The sequence below is a fragment of the Loxodonta africana genome, chromosome 26, assembly GCF_030014295.1.
Source record: "Loxodonta africana isolate mLoxAfr1 chromosome 26, mLoxAfr1.hap2, whole genome shotgun sequence".
Lineage (NCBI taxonomy): Eukaryota > Metazoa > Chordata > Mammalia > Proboscidea > Elephantidae > Loxodonta > Loxodonta africana.
In genome coordinates, this window is record NC_087367.1 from 20378159 (window position 1) to 20394464 (window position 16306).

General features: G+C 39.1%; 1 protein-coding gene across 3 annotated transcripts in view; it reads right to left on the reverse strand.

Annotated features, from left to right (window-relative positions):
* Nucleotides 1–16306, reverse strand: part of EML4 (EMAP like 4) — a 201230-nt gene that overhangs the window by 99509 nt on the left and 85415 nt on the right. The window contains exons 1-2 of one of the 3 annotated variants that reach the window (XM_064277165.1): nucleotides 13792–13964; nucleotides 5149–5331 (exon numbers count right to left, since the gene is read on the reverse strand). In XM_064277165.1, the coding sequence (XP_064133235.1) occupies nucleotides 5149–5331; nucleotides 13792–13813 (205 nt within the window). In that variant the 5' untranslated portion in view covers nucleotides 13814–13964. Of the gene's footprint in view, nucleotides 1–5148; nucleotides 5332–13791; nucleotides 13965–16306 lie in introns of those variants that run through there. The other 2 variants (XM_064277164.1, XM_010595895.2) reach the window with 2 other exon arrangements.

A 16306-nucleotide genomic window follows, 5' to 3' on the forward strand; every position in this document is an offset into this window, starting at 1 on the left:
TGAGCAGCTACGTGGCTGAAATAACAGAAATTTAGGTTCAAAGTCTGTAACAAAAAAGACTAAAAACCAGAAACGTACTAATTTAGTTTTAATCACAGTGGTAAATCATCACAATGTCAGGGTTGGGGCCCATCAATAACTATTATACTTTATCTTATTTTATCATAACATGAGCAAACTGATCACTATGGTTTATAGTCCTTGATGACAGACCCAAAGAGAAGAACTTTCTGATACCTCAGCCACACAGTTCCAAATCCTAAGAAACTTCATTTGTCCTCTAGACTTACAAAGTAATGCACTGGGAACAGTTCCACATTCAAAAGCTCCAATCTGAAATCCTTGTTACCCCATCTGTAATATCCTCTTATTCTTGCATTTATTCCAATCCATCCCTTTAAAAGAGCAATTTTCATTCATCATTCCTTCCTGTTTCTGTAATTTTTTTCCCCTCCTGCATTTAATAAGCATTTACTGAGTTATTCCAAGGCTAACTATATTAACAAGAAACTGTGCCCATCTTCAAATAATTCATAATCTAGCAGAAGCAACAAATAATATACATGCCAGAAGAGACATAAATTAAAATAATTTCAGGTAGAGACAAAGAGATAGATCACTTTCAGGAGGTAATGCCTAAGGCCTTAAAGGATGGGCAAAATTATGATCAGGGGAAGGGTATAAACAATAAACAGCCTTTGGTTCCAAGTGTATACCTCTTCCACTCTCTTCGCATTTTTAAACTTCCAGCCACTCCTCTCAATTTCTGTAGTTTACCTTGCTTCATCCTTTGAGAAGATCAAGGCATACACAAGTGCCATCAAATTTTACCCTCTCCATTTGGAATTCTCCTTTCATCCTGTCTCACAGGAAGATGCACCCTTAATCCCTTCAGTTCCTGACCACTAATTTTTTAAAAGTATATCCTCAGTGAGGATGACCAAGGACATATTTGACTCTCATGGAGAAACGGAACTTTATAAATGGTAATTACTACCTGATCTGAAGCAATACCAACCCATACCCTTCTATATACAAAGAGCTGCTTAGAAGTCTTTGAGCTTTTGTCAAAATAATGAGACACTCCTATCCCTTACCATAATTATGAGTCATTTTAGCCTAAAGGTCCCACCAAGGAAATTCACACCTTCCCAACCTGATGAATGCATTTTACTTATCAACATTTACAGCAAAGCTGATATAATCCCTGCTTCTTTCAGATGTCACTTGGGGTAAGATCAAATGATACAAATCTGTGCCTGTATACTACCCTAGATTCTACATAATTAGAAATGTTTCTTTTAGAGAACTGACATCCTCAACATTTCAATTTACGCTAAAAAAAAAAAAAAAAATTTTTTTTTTTTTTTTTACCCTTTGGTTACCAGCAGTGCACTGGCTTAAATGCCTGGTTTCCCACCTTCAGATAAATCTGACTCCTTTACTTTTATATCACCGTGCACTAACAGCTTGTCTCCACATAGTGCCACTGGGCTACTCTCAAATTACATTCATTTGGTCTCCCCAAGAGGTCCTAATGGGTTTCCCAGGCACCAGCTGCGACATAATCTGTCTTCCTGGCAGTTAAAACTGCCAAAGTGTTCTCTGCTCCTTCCCTTTTGTTCCAAAGTGCAGGTAATTTTTTTCCCCCTTTTGGCAGGGATTCAGTTGCAACTGGTGCATATGTTATGAACATATGCCGTCAAAAGGAAAGAATTCTCTGACAGAGGACATGGTATACGAGAAATTTAAATGACTGACCACCTTAAAAACGATTGGGAAAACTTTCTACCTCAGTTAAGTAATATGGCATGATATACTCGAAACAAATGGGGATTGGCTTTCAATACTGCTGGCACACTGGGGAACTAAAAACACTGAAATGACAAAAGTAGGTGTGTTTCTGATTCGGGCATTTATTGACTAGCAGTACTTCTAAGAAGGTCCTTAAGCCATTAGCACACGGATTATTGCTGTTTAATTTTAGCCGTACTGAAAAGCCAAGTCATGTCCCCCCACATCACTACCATCTCAGGAAACTATATAATAGCTGCCTTCATCAGTAAGGAAGTTAATTTATCCTGTTAACTACAGCTTCATAAAAAGGCTCTACCCTATTTACCCACAGAGCCTGTCTCACTGCTAAAGAAAATTCCCTCGAGAAAATGTTAATTATCTTAAGAAGATATTAGTGATTATTTCCTGTCGGTAATTTATCTGAAGGTAAATATTACGAATTATAATTTCACAGCTGGCCAAAAATCTCACATATTAGAGAAAATTGTCCACAGTATCAGAAACAGCTTTACTTCTTAAGGGAGGAAAAAAAAAAAAAATCCCTAAGAAGGAGCCATTGCTTTTAAAAGCATTAAAAAAAAAAAAAAAAAGGAAACTCATTTACTTGAAAATACTTTGCTTAAAATGTTTATTCCAAATATTAGTACCATTAATATATTAATCCTGTTTAATGTCAAAAATGATATTTGATCTATTTTAGCCTGTACACAAATGCTGACAGTTGAGAAGTCACTTAATATTTTTTTTCCAATTACTTTCTATGGTACACCAGAAATACTCTAAGATAAAGTTGCCAATAATAAAATTAACAAAGCTTTAAATGTTTCTCTTGATGTTTTAGTATTAATATAAGAATACATAATCGGACAGGCAGTTTTTCTTCACTAAAGGGAAATCCAGTAATTTCTAACAATGAATGATGCTCATTGTAACCACTTCCCCAGATTACTATATAATTAATCCCCTCATCAATCCACTTTACAGACAGCAGTTAAAGCTTGTGTCCAAAGGTTACAAAGTGATCCCAAGAATAATCACTGGTAGACCTCATTTCAACATGTAACTACATGAACTGTCAAAGTATACTTAGGAAGCAGAATTTTATAATCAACTGAAAGGAACTTATTATCACTCTAATTAATAACGTTATTTTAAAAAGTCAGCACTACGTAGAAAGAACAAGTTCCAACGTAGCAGCTCCAGGTGGCTCTGAGGCTCTAGGACCAGGTAATTCTCCACTAAAGTGCCATAAACAAAACTGATCCTAGATTCACTTTGAAGACAAAGGAATTACGAACAAAAACAATTAGAAAACCAAGATGAGACAGTTTATCCAGACTTGTTTCGAGACTTTTAGAGAAAAGGCACCATAAAGTCCAAGGCAGCATTATCCATATATAGGCAAGTGTTTTGAAAGAGTGGCTATATTTGCTGCCCTCAATCCCACAATTCTTGTCATCTGCTGCTTCTCAAAATACTGCTTCTCGAAGCACTGCAATTTGATTTACAATCCTATAACTCCACTAAAATTGCTTTTGGGGAGGTTTCTAATGTTCTCATAAATGCCAAATCCAGTGGTCACTTCTTGGTCTTTGTTTTATTGGACCTCTCTGTAGCAGCTGGCAGCATGAATCACTCTTTTCTTTGCTATATATTGAAATGTCCGGGCTCCCAATGGAACTATCTTGAGTTTTTTTCTCATTGTACATCCTGTTTCCGTGGCTTCAACTATCGTTCACAAGCTGAACGTTCCCAAATTCTAATTCCTAGCCAAGAGGAGCATGAGCTCTAGACCTGTAATTCAACTGTCTATACGTATCTATCTATTCACATCGGGGTTTGGTTTTTGGCTTTATACAACATAACCCATTGCCGTTGAGTCGATTCCAACTCATAGCGACCCTATAGGACAGAAAAGAACTGCTCCACAGAGTTTCCAAGGAGCGCCTGGTGGATTCGAACTGCCAACCTTTTGGTTAGCAGCTGTAGCACTTAGCCACTATGCCACCAGGGTTTCAAATCTACCTCAAACTGAATATTCAGAAACTGAACTCATACGCTTCCAAATCTGCACCTCAAATTCTGGTTAACATAGTGGTTAAGTGCTACAGCTGCTAACCAACAGGTTGGCAGTTCGAATCTACCAGGCTCTCCTTGGAAACCCTACGGGGCAGTCTCCTCTGTCCTACAAGGTCGCTATGAGTCAGAACTGACTTGATGGCAACGAGTTTGGTTTGTTTTTTTTGGTACTATCTTCTATGCAGCTAGAACCTGGAAGTTACATAAGACTCCCCCCAGGTTAATAATTTGCACTTAAGTGCTGCACGCAGTGCGTAGAAAGGCAACAGGCCTCCTCGCTTTTCTCACTGCCGTGATGGGGATAATCATCCCTCTCCCCACCCACTCCACCTAGAAACCGGTGAGGTGTCTGAAATGATATGCTGAGCTGTCTGATTGATGTGAAAACATTTTAAATTCTTTCTGGGTGGGTGGAGGAAGGCAAAGGCCACACACATTACATCTGTTCGAAACTCAGAGCAGTGGGGTCTTGGTGACTGTTTCTCTCAACCTATGAAGACCCTCGGAAACCCTGGTGGCGTGGTGGTTAAGTGCTACGGCTGCCAACCAAAGGTTCGGCAGTTCGAATCTGCCAGGCGCTCCTTGGAAACTCTAGGAGGCAGTTCTACTCTGTCCTATAGGGTCGCTATGAGTCGGAATCGACTCGACGGCACTGGGTTTGGTTTTTGGTTTTATGAACACCCCTATTATGTAGAAGTTAAAATTCCTATTGTACTGGGGTTGGCAGTAAGTTTCAGAATTTAAATGAAATTCTTCAGGATCCTGCTGACTAATGGGCATGAAGGGCTACTTGCAATAATGAAGCTATTTCACTATAATGAATTTAATGTTTCTGTAATGATAACAACATTGATTAAAAAAATAAATGTATGCGAGTGCCCACCTGCTATGTTCAAAATACAATGTGAAGTAAGAACTATGTGAGACACAAAAAGAAGATTCATTTCCTGCCCTCAATAAGTTTATTTTCTAGATGGAAAATACTAAATTCATACAAACGCTGTGGCACAAAAGCATGGAAATGATTAATCAGTGAGATTACACAAAAATTCCCAATTTAAAATAATAAAGAATCAACTTGACAGAATTTCTTAAGAATAAAAAAAAAGGAAATGGAAAACAAACTACAATCATAACCAATCCAAAAGAGAAAATACAGTTTTATATTCCCAATTTGATGTCACTGGTAAAATACATTAAGTTTTATATTTTATTACCAAGAAAATGTTGCAAAAAGCAAAACACTTCCAACTTGACCACACATTTAATTACCTTTACTTGGGACCGATTTTTTCACCGAGGCCACATGATCTTCAGAAATTGCAAGCCGCCTCAAAACATCAGCCAAAGCCGCCTTCAGCACAGTGATTTCATCCTCTTGCTGCTGAACTCGTAACTCGAGAGCTGACAGGCGGTCCTGAACATCGGAAGTGCTTGCAGCAGAAATACTATCATCTATTAAAATAAAAAAAGGAATATTTTTAAACTAAACTGCTTGAGAAAGAATCCAATGACAAGTAAGAAAAACTGTACCAGATTAAAAAATTTTAAATATAAGGAAAACTGGGGCGATGGGAGACTCTCTCTCTTTTAGACACATTAATTCTGTAAAGATTTTCATAGCTATTTTAACTAATTTACAATTATAAAAGCTAATATATATGATTAAAATAATGAAAAATTTCTCCAAGGCCAAAGTTTCCCTATTTTTATAGTATCACCTTGATTAGTTTTCTTATCAAAATGTTCCCTCAACAGACGAATAGCAGATGAAGTTGCTAGTGGGATGGAAGCACAACGATCTCTGATCTCATTATCCAAGGTGACATGAGATAACAGAGTAGCCTTAAATTTTTTATTAGCCCAAGAAGGCAGTCTGTACTGTAGCAAATACCTCCTGTTGCATTTGGATAAATAACACAGAAGAAGTAAAGCAATATCTACATAAAATTAGACAGCGACCTATTTGGTTACACACTGTACCACCCTTACAAACACCAGATTTATTTGGTTGGTTCCTGTCTTAGTTATCTAGTGCTGCTATAACAGAAATACCCCAAGTGGATGGCTTTAACCAACAAATTTATTCTCTCACAGTCTAGGAGGCGAGAGGTCCAAATTCAGGGTGCCAACTCCAGGGGAAGGCTTTCTCTCTGTTAGCTCTGAAGGAAGGTCCTTGTCATCAATCTTCCCTTGGTCTAGGAGTTTCTCAGCACATGGACACTGGGTCCAACGGACAAGCTATTCTTCTGGCTCTTGTTTCTTGGCAGTATGAGGTTCCCTATTTCTCTGCTTGCTTCTCTCTTTTGTATCTCAAAAAAGACTGACTTAAGACACAACCTAATCTTGTAGATTGAGTCCTGCCTCATTAACATAACTGCTGTTAACCCTGCCTAATTAACATCATAGAGGAAGGATTTACAACACATAGGAAAATCACAGCAGATGACAAAATGGTGGACAATCACACAATACTAGCAATTATGGCCTAGTCAAGCTGACAGTTATTTTGGGGGGACACAATTCAATCCATGATAGGTAGCATCGGGAATAAGTACATGGGTGAGATTACTATTGTAAGGGATAGTAATATTCTTAGGCTGTATCCTGATAGTATTAGGCATAATAAAACTTAATCTTCTATTGTCTCATACACTTTAAGGCAAAAGAAGGCCTCAGGCTAAAATGTTGATGTACACTGAGTCTGCTCATTTTGGCAATGCAATTGATGGGAACATCGCCCTTAAGATCCTGGTGAAGAGCCAGATGGTAATTAGTGGAAAACCAACACCGTGAGTTTAAAGAGCCTGCCGTGGCCACCATCTAGGAGCCCAGCTAAGTCCGGGTGTTGATCACAGAAGTACTATCTCCAATCTCTGATCAGAAAGAGAGAATGATTTTAGGAGATAATATTGGAGCCATTATTTCCTGTCCTTGAGCACCAAGAATGTGACCCAGCTGGAGCTGGACTCATAAGGACCCACAAAGACTCACAAAACACACTAACTGGGCCTTGAGTTATAAAGACAATAGCTAGGACAATCTCGGAAAACTTTTTTTAGGGAACCTTTCACATAAACAAATCATAAACAGCACAAAAGACCCATATACTTTCCACTCTTATCTTTTTCTATTAGTATTTAGTGAATAGTAAGATTTGTTGGACCAATGAAGACACTCCTGACTGTCGATACTGAAATCTGTTACCAATGATTAAGACAATTCAAAATGTAGAATCATCTGACTCATGGTGAAGAATACTGAATATACCATAGACTGCCAGAAGAACGAACAAATCTGTCTCGGAAGAAGTAGAGAAAGAATGCTCCTTAGAAGCAAGTATGGTGAGACTTTGTGTCATGCACTTTGGACATGTTATAAGGAAGTTATCAGTCCTTGGAGAAACACATCATGCTTGGTAAAGGAGAGGGTCAGCCAAAAACTAGAAGACCCTCAATGAGATGGACTGACACAGTGGCTGCAATTATGGGCTCAAACATAGTGACTGAGAATGGCACACAACTGGGCAGTGTTTCATTCTGTTGTGCACAGAGTAGCTATGAGTTGGACACAACTCCACAACATCTATAACAATATTTTTGTTAATTCAGATCATACATGCCTACAGACCTTCCATGAATATTCATGTACTTACTTCAGTCTTTAGAGGTATTTCAAGGACAACATTTAAGAAGTACCAGTATAGAAGGAGAAGTTGGGTTGTATGTTCAATTTAGACTTCGAATTCTAGCTCCATACTAACTAGGTGTACAATCTTAGCCAAGTTACTTTATCTCTTTGAGCCTCAATTTCTTCATGTTTAAAAAGGATTGCTATAAGGAAGGTGCCTGGGACACGTTTAACATTCAGTAAATGCTTAACACATAACACAAAACACAAAAGGTGTAATTTGAGAGCTCTGGGCACATTTGTTACACAAAAGGCAGATCTGTCCAGCCCTGAAAAGCCTATGGAAAAGATTGGTAAGAACAATTCAGTCTCTCACCTTAGAAGTTTTTTATATTTGAGGTCTATTTCATTACCATGGTGGTCCAGTTGAATTCTAGCTCACCCATGCTTTTTTTTTTAAGTGTGTTAGACTATGGACATTATTACTTTTGACTGCCCAGGATGCTTTCTCATTTTTCTTCTCCTGGTAACAGAAGCTCTCTTTTGTGGAATGCCACAGTTTCTTAAAGTTCTATTAGGGCTGTCAGTCTATGATGCCTTATTCTCCCCTCCCCTACACCATATGAGCCATATGAAATGGCCCCTTTTTGTTGGTAAAAAATGGTCGAATGTCTGTAATTTCATATAATTCAATCTAATACTACCACGGGGTGGGTGGCAAGATACAGACTAAGCCAAACGGAGTCCTCTCAAGTTTTCCAGAGAGGGAGGTGACATCCACCTTTTTTTTTTAGTTCACCAGCTATGAGGATGTAGGCCTAGGGCTGTCAGTGTGCAGAATTCCAGTTCTAGACCCGACAGTCCTGGAGTTTTTGTAGCTCTCTCTACCTTCAATTCCGAGAGCTACACTAATAGCCCTCCCAACTTATCATGTAACCTAGTAAATTTCCTTTTTGCAAGTCATGACTTATAAGCTGAAGCTCTCAATTAAGTCAGTAAAATATATGGATACACCTTTCTAAATCTTTCTTAACATATGAATTAGATCTTTAAATTACAATCAGAGATAAATATTTATATGACTACCATAAACACAGAACCTGTTTAATTCTGCTGGGAAGGCAGCAGGACCTAGTGCAAAGATTATCAGGCTATAATGCCAAGCTGATACTCACAGGTTTTAATATCAACGTTTTACCCTTGGCAAGTCACTGAACTTTTATGGTCTTTGATTTAAAAAAAAAAAAAAAAAAAAAGACTACAGTTTCCATTCTGGGAAACTCGTAGAGTCACAAAAGGTGGTTCAGCTTGTAAAAATCCTACCACAACCTGCTAGATACTGTGATGGGACACAACAACAATTTGTCAAAGGGCATAACAGGTACAAAGGTAACTACTAACAATGTTCTGAGTTTATACTGTACCGTTCATATTTATTAACTCATGCCCCTCCTCACACTACCTATATTTTATATTTGAGGAAACTGCGTGGGAAGTTAACTTGCCCAAGGGCACCAAACTAATCTTGATATTTGAAACTCAAAAACAGGCCTCTTGACTCTCAATTTAAGTGCCCGAACGCTATTTCACACGGCTCTTTCACAACAATCACACGAGGACAGAATAAAATATGTCCTTTCACAAAACCATGGAAACGGTTTAAACAGCTGAGTGATATAATCAGGTTTTATTTAAAAGAAACCATTTTGGTTGCTGTGAATGAATGGATTGGACGAGGGTGAGAGCAGTAACCCACATGGAAAGTGATGGCGGCCCAGGTGAGAATTAAAATATCCACAGGTCTCAAATGGCCCAGTACCACAATATCTCAGATAATTCTATCTCAGTATCATGGATTGAATTGTGTCCCCCCAAAATGTGTGTCAACTTGGCTAGGCCATCATTCCCAGTATTGTGTGGCTGTCCACCATTTTGTTATCTGATATAATTACCTATATGTTGTAAATTCTAATCTCTATGATGTTAATGAGGCAGGACTGGAGGCAGTTATGTTAATGAGGCAGGACTCAATCTATAAAATTTCATTTTGTCTTGAGTCAATCTCTTCTGAGGCATAAAAGAAGCCAGCAGTGAGGAGAGGGACCGCATGCAATCAAGAAAGAAGTGCCAGGAGCAGAGTGCATCCTTTGAATATGGGGTCCCTGCACTGAGAAGCTCCTAGGCCAGGGGAAGATGGATGACAAGGACTTTTTCCCAGAGCTGACAAAGACAGAAAGCCTTCTCCTAGAGCAGAATGCTCCTTAGAAGCAAGGATGGCGAGACTGCGTCTTACATACTTAGGACATGTTGTCAGGAGGGATCAGTCCCTGGAGAAGGACATCATGCTTGGCAGAGTAAAGGGTCAGTGGAAAAGAGGAAGACCCTCAAGGAGGTGGACTGACACAGTGGTGGCAACAATGAGCTCAAGCGTAACGATTGTAAGGATGGCGCAGGACAGGGCAGTGTTTCGTTCTGTTGTGCATAGGGTCACTATGAGTCGGAACCGACTCGACAGCACCTAACAACAACAGAGCAGGCATCCTGAATTTGGACTTCTAGCCTCCTAAACTGTTAGAGAATAAATTTCTCTTGGTTGAAGCCATTCACTTGTGATATTTCTGTGATAACAGCACTAGATAACTAAGACACTCAGTGTAACTATTACCCTAATGCCCTCTCTTTCATACTCAAGTTTCCCTGTTTGGACAATCAGTTACAGGATCACTCTAGCTAAAGCAGTCACAATGGAGATGGAGAGAAGCACAGTAGTTGATGGCTCTGAAATTCTTTAATTCTTTCCTGTCTAAAATCTTGGCTCCTAACCTTTCAAGCGGCATGAATCTCTGAAAACCTCATAAAAGCTCTGGTGGAATAGTGCAGGAGCTCTGGTGTTTATTACCCTGCCTGGATCAATCTGTTTGCTACTCATGAGCTCTGTGACTGGTTTCCTCACATATAATTTCCTGGTGCTAATTAGTACTTATCTCAGGCTTGCTGTGATGATTAGATGAACTAATGCACAGCACTGGCACACAGTGAGGGTTCAGTAAGTTACTATACTGTATACTGATCTTCTTCACTGCACTATTTGTTACTGCCACAAAATTGGAAATGGCCAAAAGTCCATGGGTGGGGTAAAATAAATTACATGTTCACAACACAGAGTACACTATGCAGCAATTAAAAACAATGAATTAGGGACAGCAGCAACCTGAAAGGAAGCTCAGGGGCCAGTGAGTTTGTATTAAAGATGGTAAAACCGTTTGGAAAAGGTTGTCAATAAAGGTGGTACAGCTTGTAGAATGTAACTCGTGTCACTCAATTGTATATGCAGAAATTGTTCAAGTGGTATATGTTTTGTTGTGTATATTTTCACACACAAAAAAATGTGAGGTAGATCTATAACCAAAATTTGGAAAGATCTACAGGACAGTAAGTAAATTAAGCAAGTAGTAAAACAATGTGTACTGAATAATTCATTAAAACTCAAGCACCCACCAAAACCACACTTCTAAAATATAAAATAAACACAAAAACATATTCATATATGTACATAAATACATGGTTTTTTGTTTATTTTATATTTATTTATATACGTATATAAATATGTACATAGAAAAAGGTCTAGAAGCACACATCCAACTAGTTGTTGGGTTATTATCTGGCTAGCAGAGTGAGATTAGAAGGCTAAAGTGGGGGTAGGTGCTGTGGATTAATTACTTCTGTGTGTGGCCTTTCTAGCCACAGTCTTGTAACACCCACCGAGGTGACTATGTGACAGCAGAACCGTGGCCTACCAATGGGATTGGTCAGTTTGCCTTTAAAGAGAGCCAACTGCAGAGCAGAGAGGAGGAGCCCACCATCAACAAGGAAAGACAGACCAGCAGGAGATACCCAGCAGCAGAGACCGCCAGCAGGAAACAGCGCGGTGGGCTTCCCGGTCCATGGAGAGAGGAAGCAGAGTGCCTCTGGGCAGAGACTAAGGGTCAGGGAGAGGTGTGCCTGCAAGCACGGCTGGGGAGAGGCTATCCTGATGGAAGAACTGTATCCTGAGTGTTCCTGAGCCTGCATTGTTACTGTTACTTCCCTAATAAACTCCATAATCGTGAACATGGTCTTTGAGTTCTGCGTGGCCACTGCAGTAAATTATCAAACCTAGTAGAGAGTGCTATAGGAGGGACAGTCAGTGTCAGAATTAGTAAAGATTGCAGGGAGAGGAGGCATGTCCTCATGGGAATCAGCCTTGGGCTGTTGACCTTTCCCCGTGTGAAGTGACAGGAGGTCAGACACTGCCCTCAGGCTGTTTTTTTCAGTGGGGTAAAGAAATTTTTTACTTTTTAGTCTTTGTATTTCTGTATTATTTGAATTTCACAATGAGAATGTACCATGTGTTACTCACATGCTTTGTTTAAGCTAAAATGAATTGCTTGATTTCTTAAGTTTCCTCCAGAAACACTGTTTCGGTTTTATAAAGGAACATATTAGAGTACGATGCAACTAACTTGACTTTGCATTCATAGACAGACCTAGAAGAGTGACTTAAGAGTCCCAAAACTTCTACCATTTACTGTTTTAGAAATTTTATACACAGGTAAGACCCTGAGAAATCAGGTGAGTTACTCATGGTCACACCACAACTTGGGAACAGAGATCCCTCCTTAGGTAACTTTATATAACTCACTGCTCTTGCTCTTTCTAGTTTGAAATCTTCTCTCAGTATTTTTTTCTGTCTCTGATACATGACATTATCATTCACAATAAAATTCTTAGGACTACATCTGTTTAGTAAATAGAATATATCTATTTTCTGGGGGCTTTTTTACTCTTCTCTTCATCCAAGTCTATTAGTTCCTTTTACTTGTAACAGAGTATCTCTCCCCGCCTGCCCTGCTTTTTTTTTTTGGGGGGGGGGCTCTCTCAAAATAAGTCTCTAGTCTTCATGGGTAAAATATGAACCACAAATGAACTCTCAAGGGTTCTTAAACTCATGCGGGGGAGAGGGAGGCCTATAAATCTCTTATCCATCAGTCTAAATTTATTTATTGGCATAAAGAAGTCTCCTTTATTAGAGGTGCAAATTCATATGTGACTAGCAAAATTAATATCCAATAGTTTTAAAAAGAAAAGGATGTTGTTGTTAGGTGCCATCAAGTTGGTTCTGACTAATAGTGACCCTATGTACTACAGAAACAGTGCCCAGTCCTGCGCCATCCTTACTATCGTTGCTATGTTTGAGTCCACTGTTGTAGCCACTGTGCCAATCCATCTCGTTAAGGGTCTTCCTCTTTTGTGCTGATCTGCTTTACCAAGCATGATGCCCTTCTCCAGGGACTGGTCCTTCCTGATAACATGTCCAAAGTACATGAGACAATCTAAGGAGCACTCTAGCTGTACTTCTTCCAAGACAGATTTGTTTGTTCTTCTGGCAGCCCTTGATATATTCAGTAATCTTTGCCAATATAATGATAGCTATTCATAATGCTTTTATCACACTGAATCATAGTCTTCTGAATTGTCAAGAAATACACTACCTTTGCAGAAACAAATATATCGCCTTGTGTTATAAATATCTAAGAGTTGGATTGCCAGCATCACACCACAGGAGATAATGCCTACACATTTAAGCACCTTTTGAATAAGAATTTTATGTAAATTTTCCTAAAATGGAATACTTACTTTATTGTCTTCTTAGCAGGGACATACATTATAATGTAACCACTTCTTCACTGAGAATATTAATGATTATGCTGCAAGCACTGTGATAAAACAATGCCTTTGGAGGCTATCATATTCCTAATTAAGTAAGTGAGAGTACTACATTTTCAAGTATCTATTCCTTCTTCACAGCTTTTCTGTTTCCCTGTTTGCAGTTAGGATTAACTGTGCCGGTCTATAACAAGACTCCTCCCTTCTAAGCTAATTTCTTACATTATGAGAAACTGGATAATGAAGCTTATTAGAACTGTTTATAAGAAGAGAAAATAGCTTGGAAATGAGAACCTTTTCTATTAAAAAGATACACTGTGGTTGTTATCGTTAGGTGCCGTTGAGTCGGTTCCAACTCATAGTGACCCTATGCACAACAGAACAAAACACTCTCCAGTCCTGTGCCACACTCACAATAGTTGTTATGCCTGAGCCCACTGATGCAGCCACTATGTCAATCCATCTTGTTGAGGGTTTTCCACTTTTTTGCTGACCGGCTACTCTACCAAGCATGATGTCCTTCTCCAGGAACTCAACCCTTCTGATAACATGCCCAAAGTATGTAAGAAGACGTCTCACCATCCTTCCTTCTAAGGAGCATTCTGGCTGTACTTCTTTCAAGACAAATTGTTTTTCTGGCAGCCCATGGTATATTCAATATTCTCTGGCAACACCATAATTCAAAGGTGGCAATTCTTCTTTGGTCTTCCTTATTCACTGTCCAGCTTTCACATGCATATGTCCATTTTTTGCATGCATATACATGGGTATATATACATATGTATATAGGTACATATATATTTACATATACGTGTGCATACGTATATCTGAACTGTATAACAAAGGGAATTTTAAAACTAGAAAAAGGTACAAGAAAAAAATCAAAATTAGCACCCATTCTGTGGTAGGCAGGCACTCTAACAGACACTTACTATGCAATTTTATTTATGGCTCTCAGTGATCCCATGAAGTGGGAGTACCACTGTTTTAAAAATAAGTACACTGAAGCCTTGAGAAATAATTGCCTAAGATCACGCAGCTCATAATCTGGAGAGTTGAGATCTGACTCAAGTTTGTCAGATTTAAAACACAGCTCTTTTCCATGCCAGATGGCACATGACATTAGGAAGTGTACAAAGACATTCAGAGCTAAATTTAAGGCTCATTTTCCCATGGCAGAATAACATTAGAACCAAGATCTCCTGATTTCCAATGCAGCTGTCTCATATCTTTATTTTTGCTGTTAAAAGAGCTTCGTTGCTTACGTTTTGGTCCTCAGGTAGTTTCCAGATAGTCAGGGTTGCTGTGTAACGGCCTTTAGGATAAATGAGGGGTTAAAATATACATGGTAAGGTTTCTGGTTCCGATTAAGATGGCATGGGCACCGTCACCCTGTCTCTTCCACTAATTACAACTAAAAACTCTGAGCAGAAAACATAAAACAACTATCTGAGGACTCTGAAAAGAGTAAATATTAGTAGGTGGGCTGAAAAGGAAAAGCAAACTTTGAAGAACAACCCATATAGCAATAAGTTCCTTGGTTTTTTATTCTCCTTGTACTGCCTAAGTTAAACTCCAGAGCAGCTTGAATCCCAAGACTGTATACAGAAAAAACTTCAAATAAAATCCTTTTTATGATCAGAAGACTAAGAAGAGGGGAGAGTGTTGCAGGACTGTCTTAGGCTGGGTTCTATAGATAAGCAAAATTAGTAAAGCATATATACACACACACATATATACATACATATATACATACTGACATAACACACACACATACACAGAGAGAGATTCATCTCAAGGAAATGGCTCACACGGTTGTGGAGGATGCCAAGTCCCAAAGTCTGCGGGTCAGGCGTCAGCTGGAGGCTTCTCCTGACTCACATGGTTGCAGGGGCTAACAAACCCAGAACTGGCAGGTCAGACAGTAGGGTCTAGGCTACAGCTGCAAGGAAAAGTTCCTTACAACTGATTGGCTAATCACATCAGATCACACCATGGAAGTGATTATATTACTTATGGGACATCACAAAATGGAGAGTAATTACATCGGATCACAAAAATGGAAGATAATTACACAGTACCGAGAATCATGGCCTAGCCAAGTTGACATATAACATTAGCCATCAGAAGAATGAAGCTCTCTGGACCTTAAATCAGGTCACCCCAGTTACTAAGTTGCAACACCACAGAGGTAGTGGTACCGGGAGCAGGTTGGCAGCCCTGCATGCTCTTTTCTCTTACCACTTCACCCTGAGGCGAACTGAGTTACATACAGGAAGTGCATAACAATGCAGCAAGGGTAAAGCCCTGTATTTCTAGCAAGAGTACATGGAAACTGGGTTTGTTAGTCAGAGAGTGTGGGGGAGATCATGGGGAGGAGAAAAGTAGCAAAAGGGAAACTGTAAATCTGTGCATAAAGTCCTAGGTTCATCCATCAAACTGTCTATGCATGGAAACGATCGGGATCAACACAGCAAGATGTTGAGAACTGAAATGGTGTAGGCTACTGCTCAGGTCCTAGACTAGTCCTTGGGTGGTACCCCCACAAGGCAGATAAGAATAGCCCAGTAAAAGCTTCGGAAATTAACATAGGAACCACAGAGCACAGGTCAGGACTACGGTCTGAATTTAGCCAAGTTGACTGCCTGATAAAACAAAAACATCATCAACATTCTCCAGAAGATTCTAAAAGAATCCAGAGTCTCATAATGTTCAAAATGCCCAATATACAATGCATTTATTGACATTCAAAGAATCAGGTAAATCTAAACACTCAAAGGAAAAGATAATCAACAAATACCAACCATGAACTGACACAAATATTGGAATTATCGGACAAAGGAGAAGAGACAGCTATGAAAACCATGCTCCATAAAGCATGGGGCAAACATTCTTGAAATGAATAGAAAGTTCTCAGCAAAGAAATAAAAATTATAAGAAAAAGTCAAATGAAACTTTCAGAATTGAAAAATAACAGAAGTAAAAAAATCTACTGGAGGGGCTCAACAGCAGAATGGAGATGACAGAGAAAAGAGTCAGTGAATTTGAACAGAACAATAGAAATTACCCAATCTGAACAACAAAGAGAGGGAGA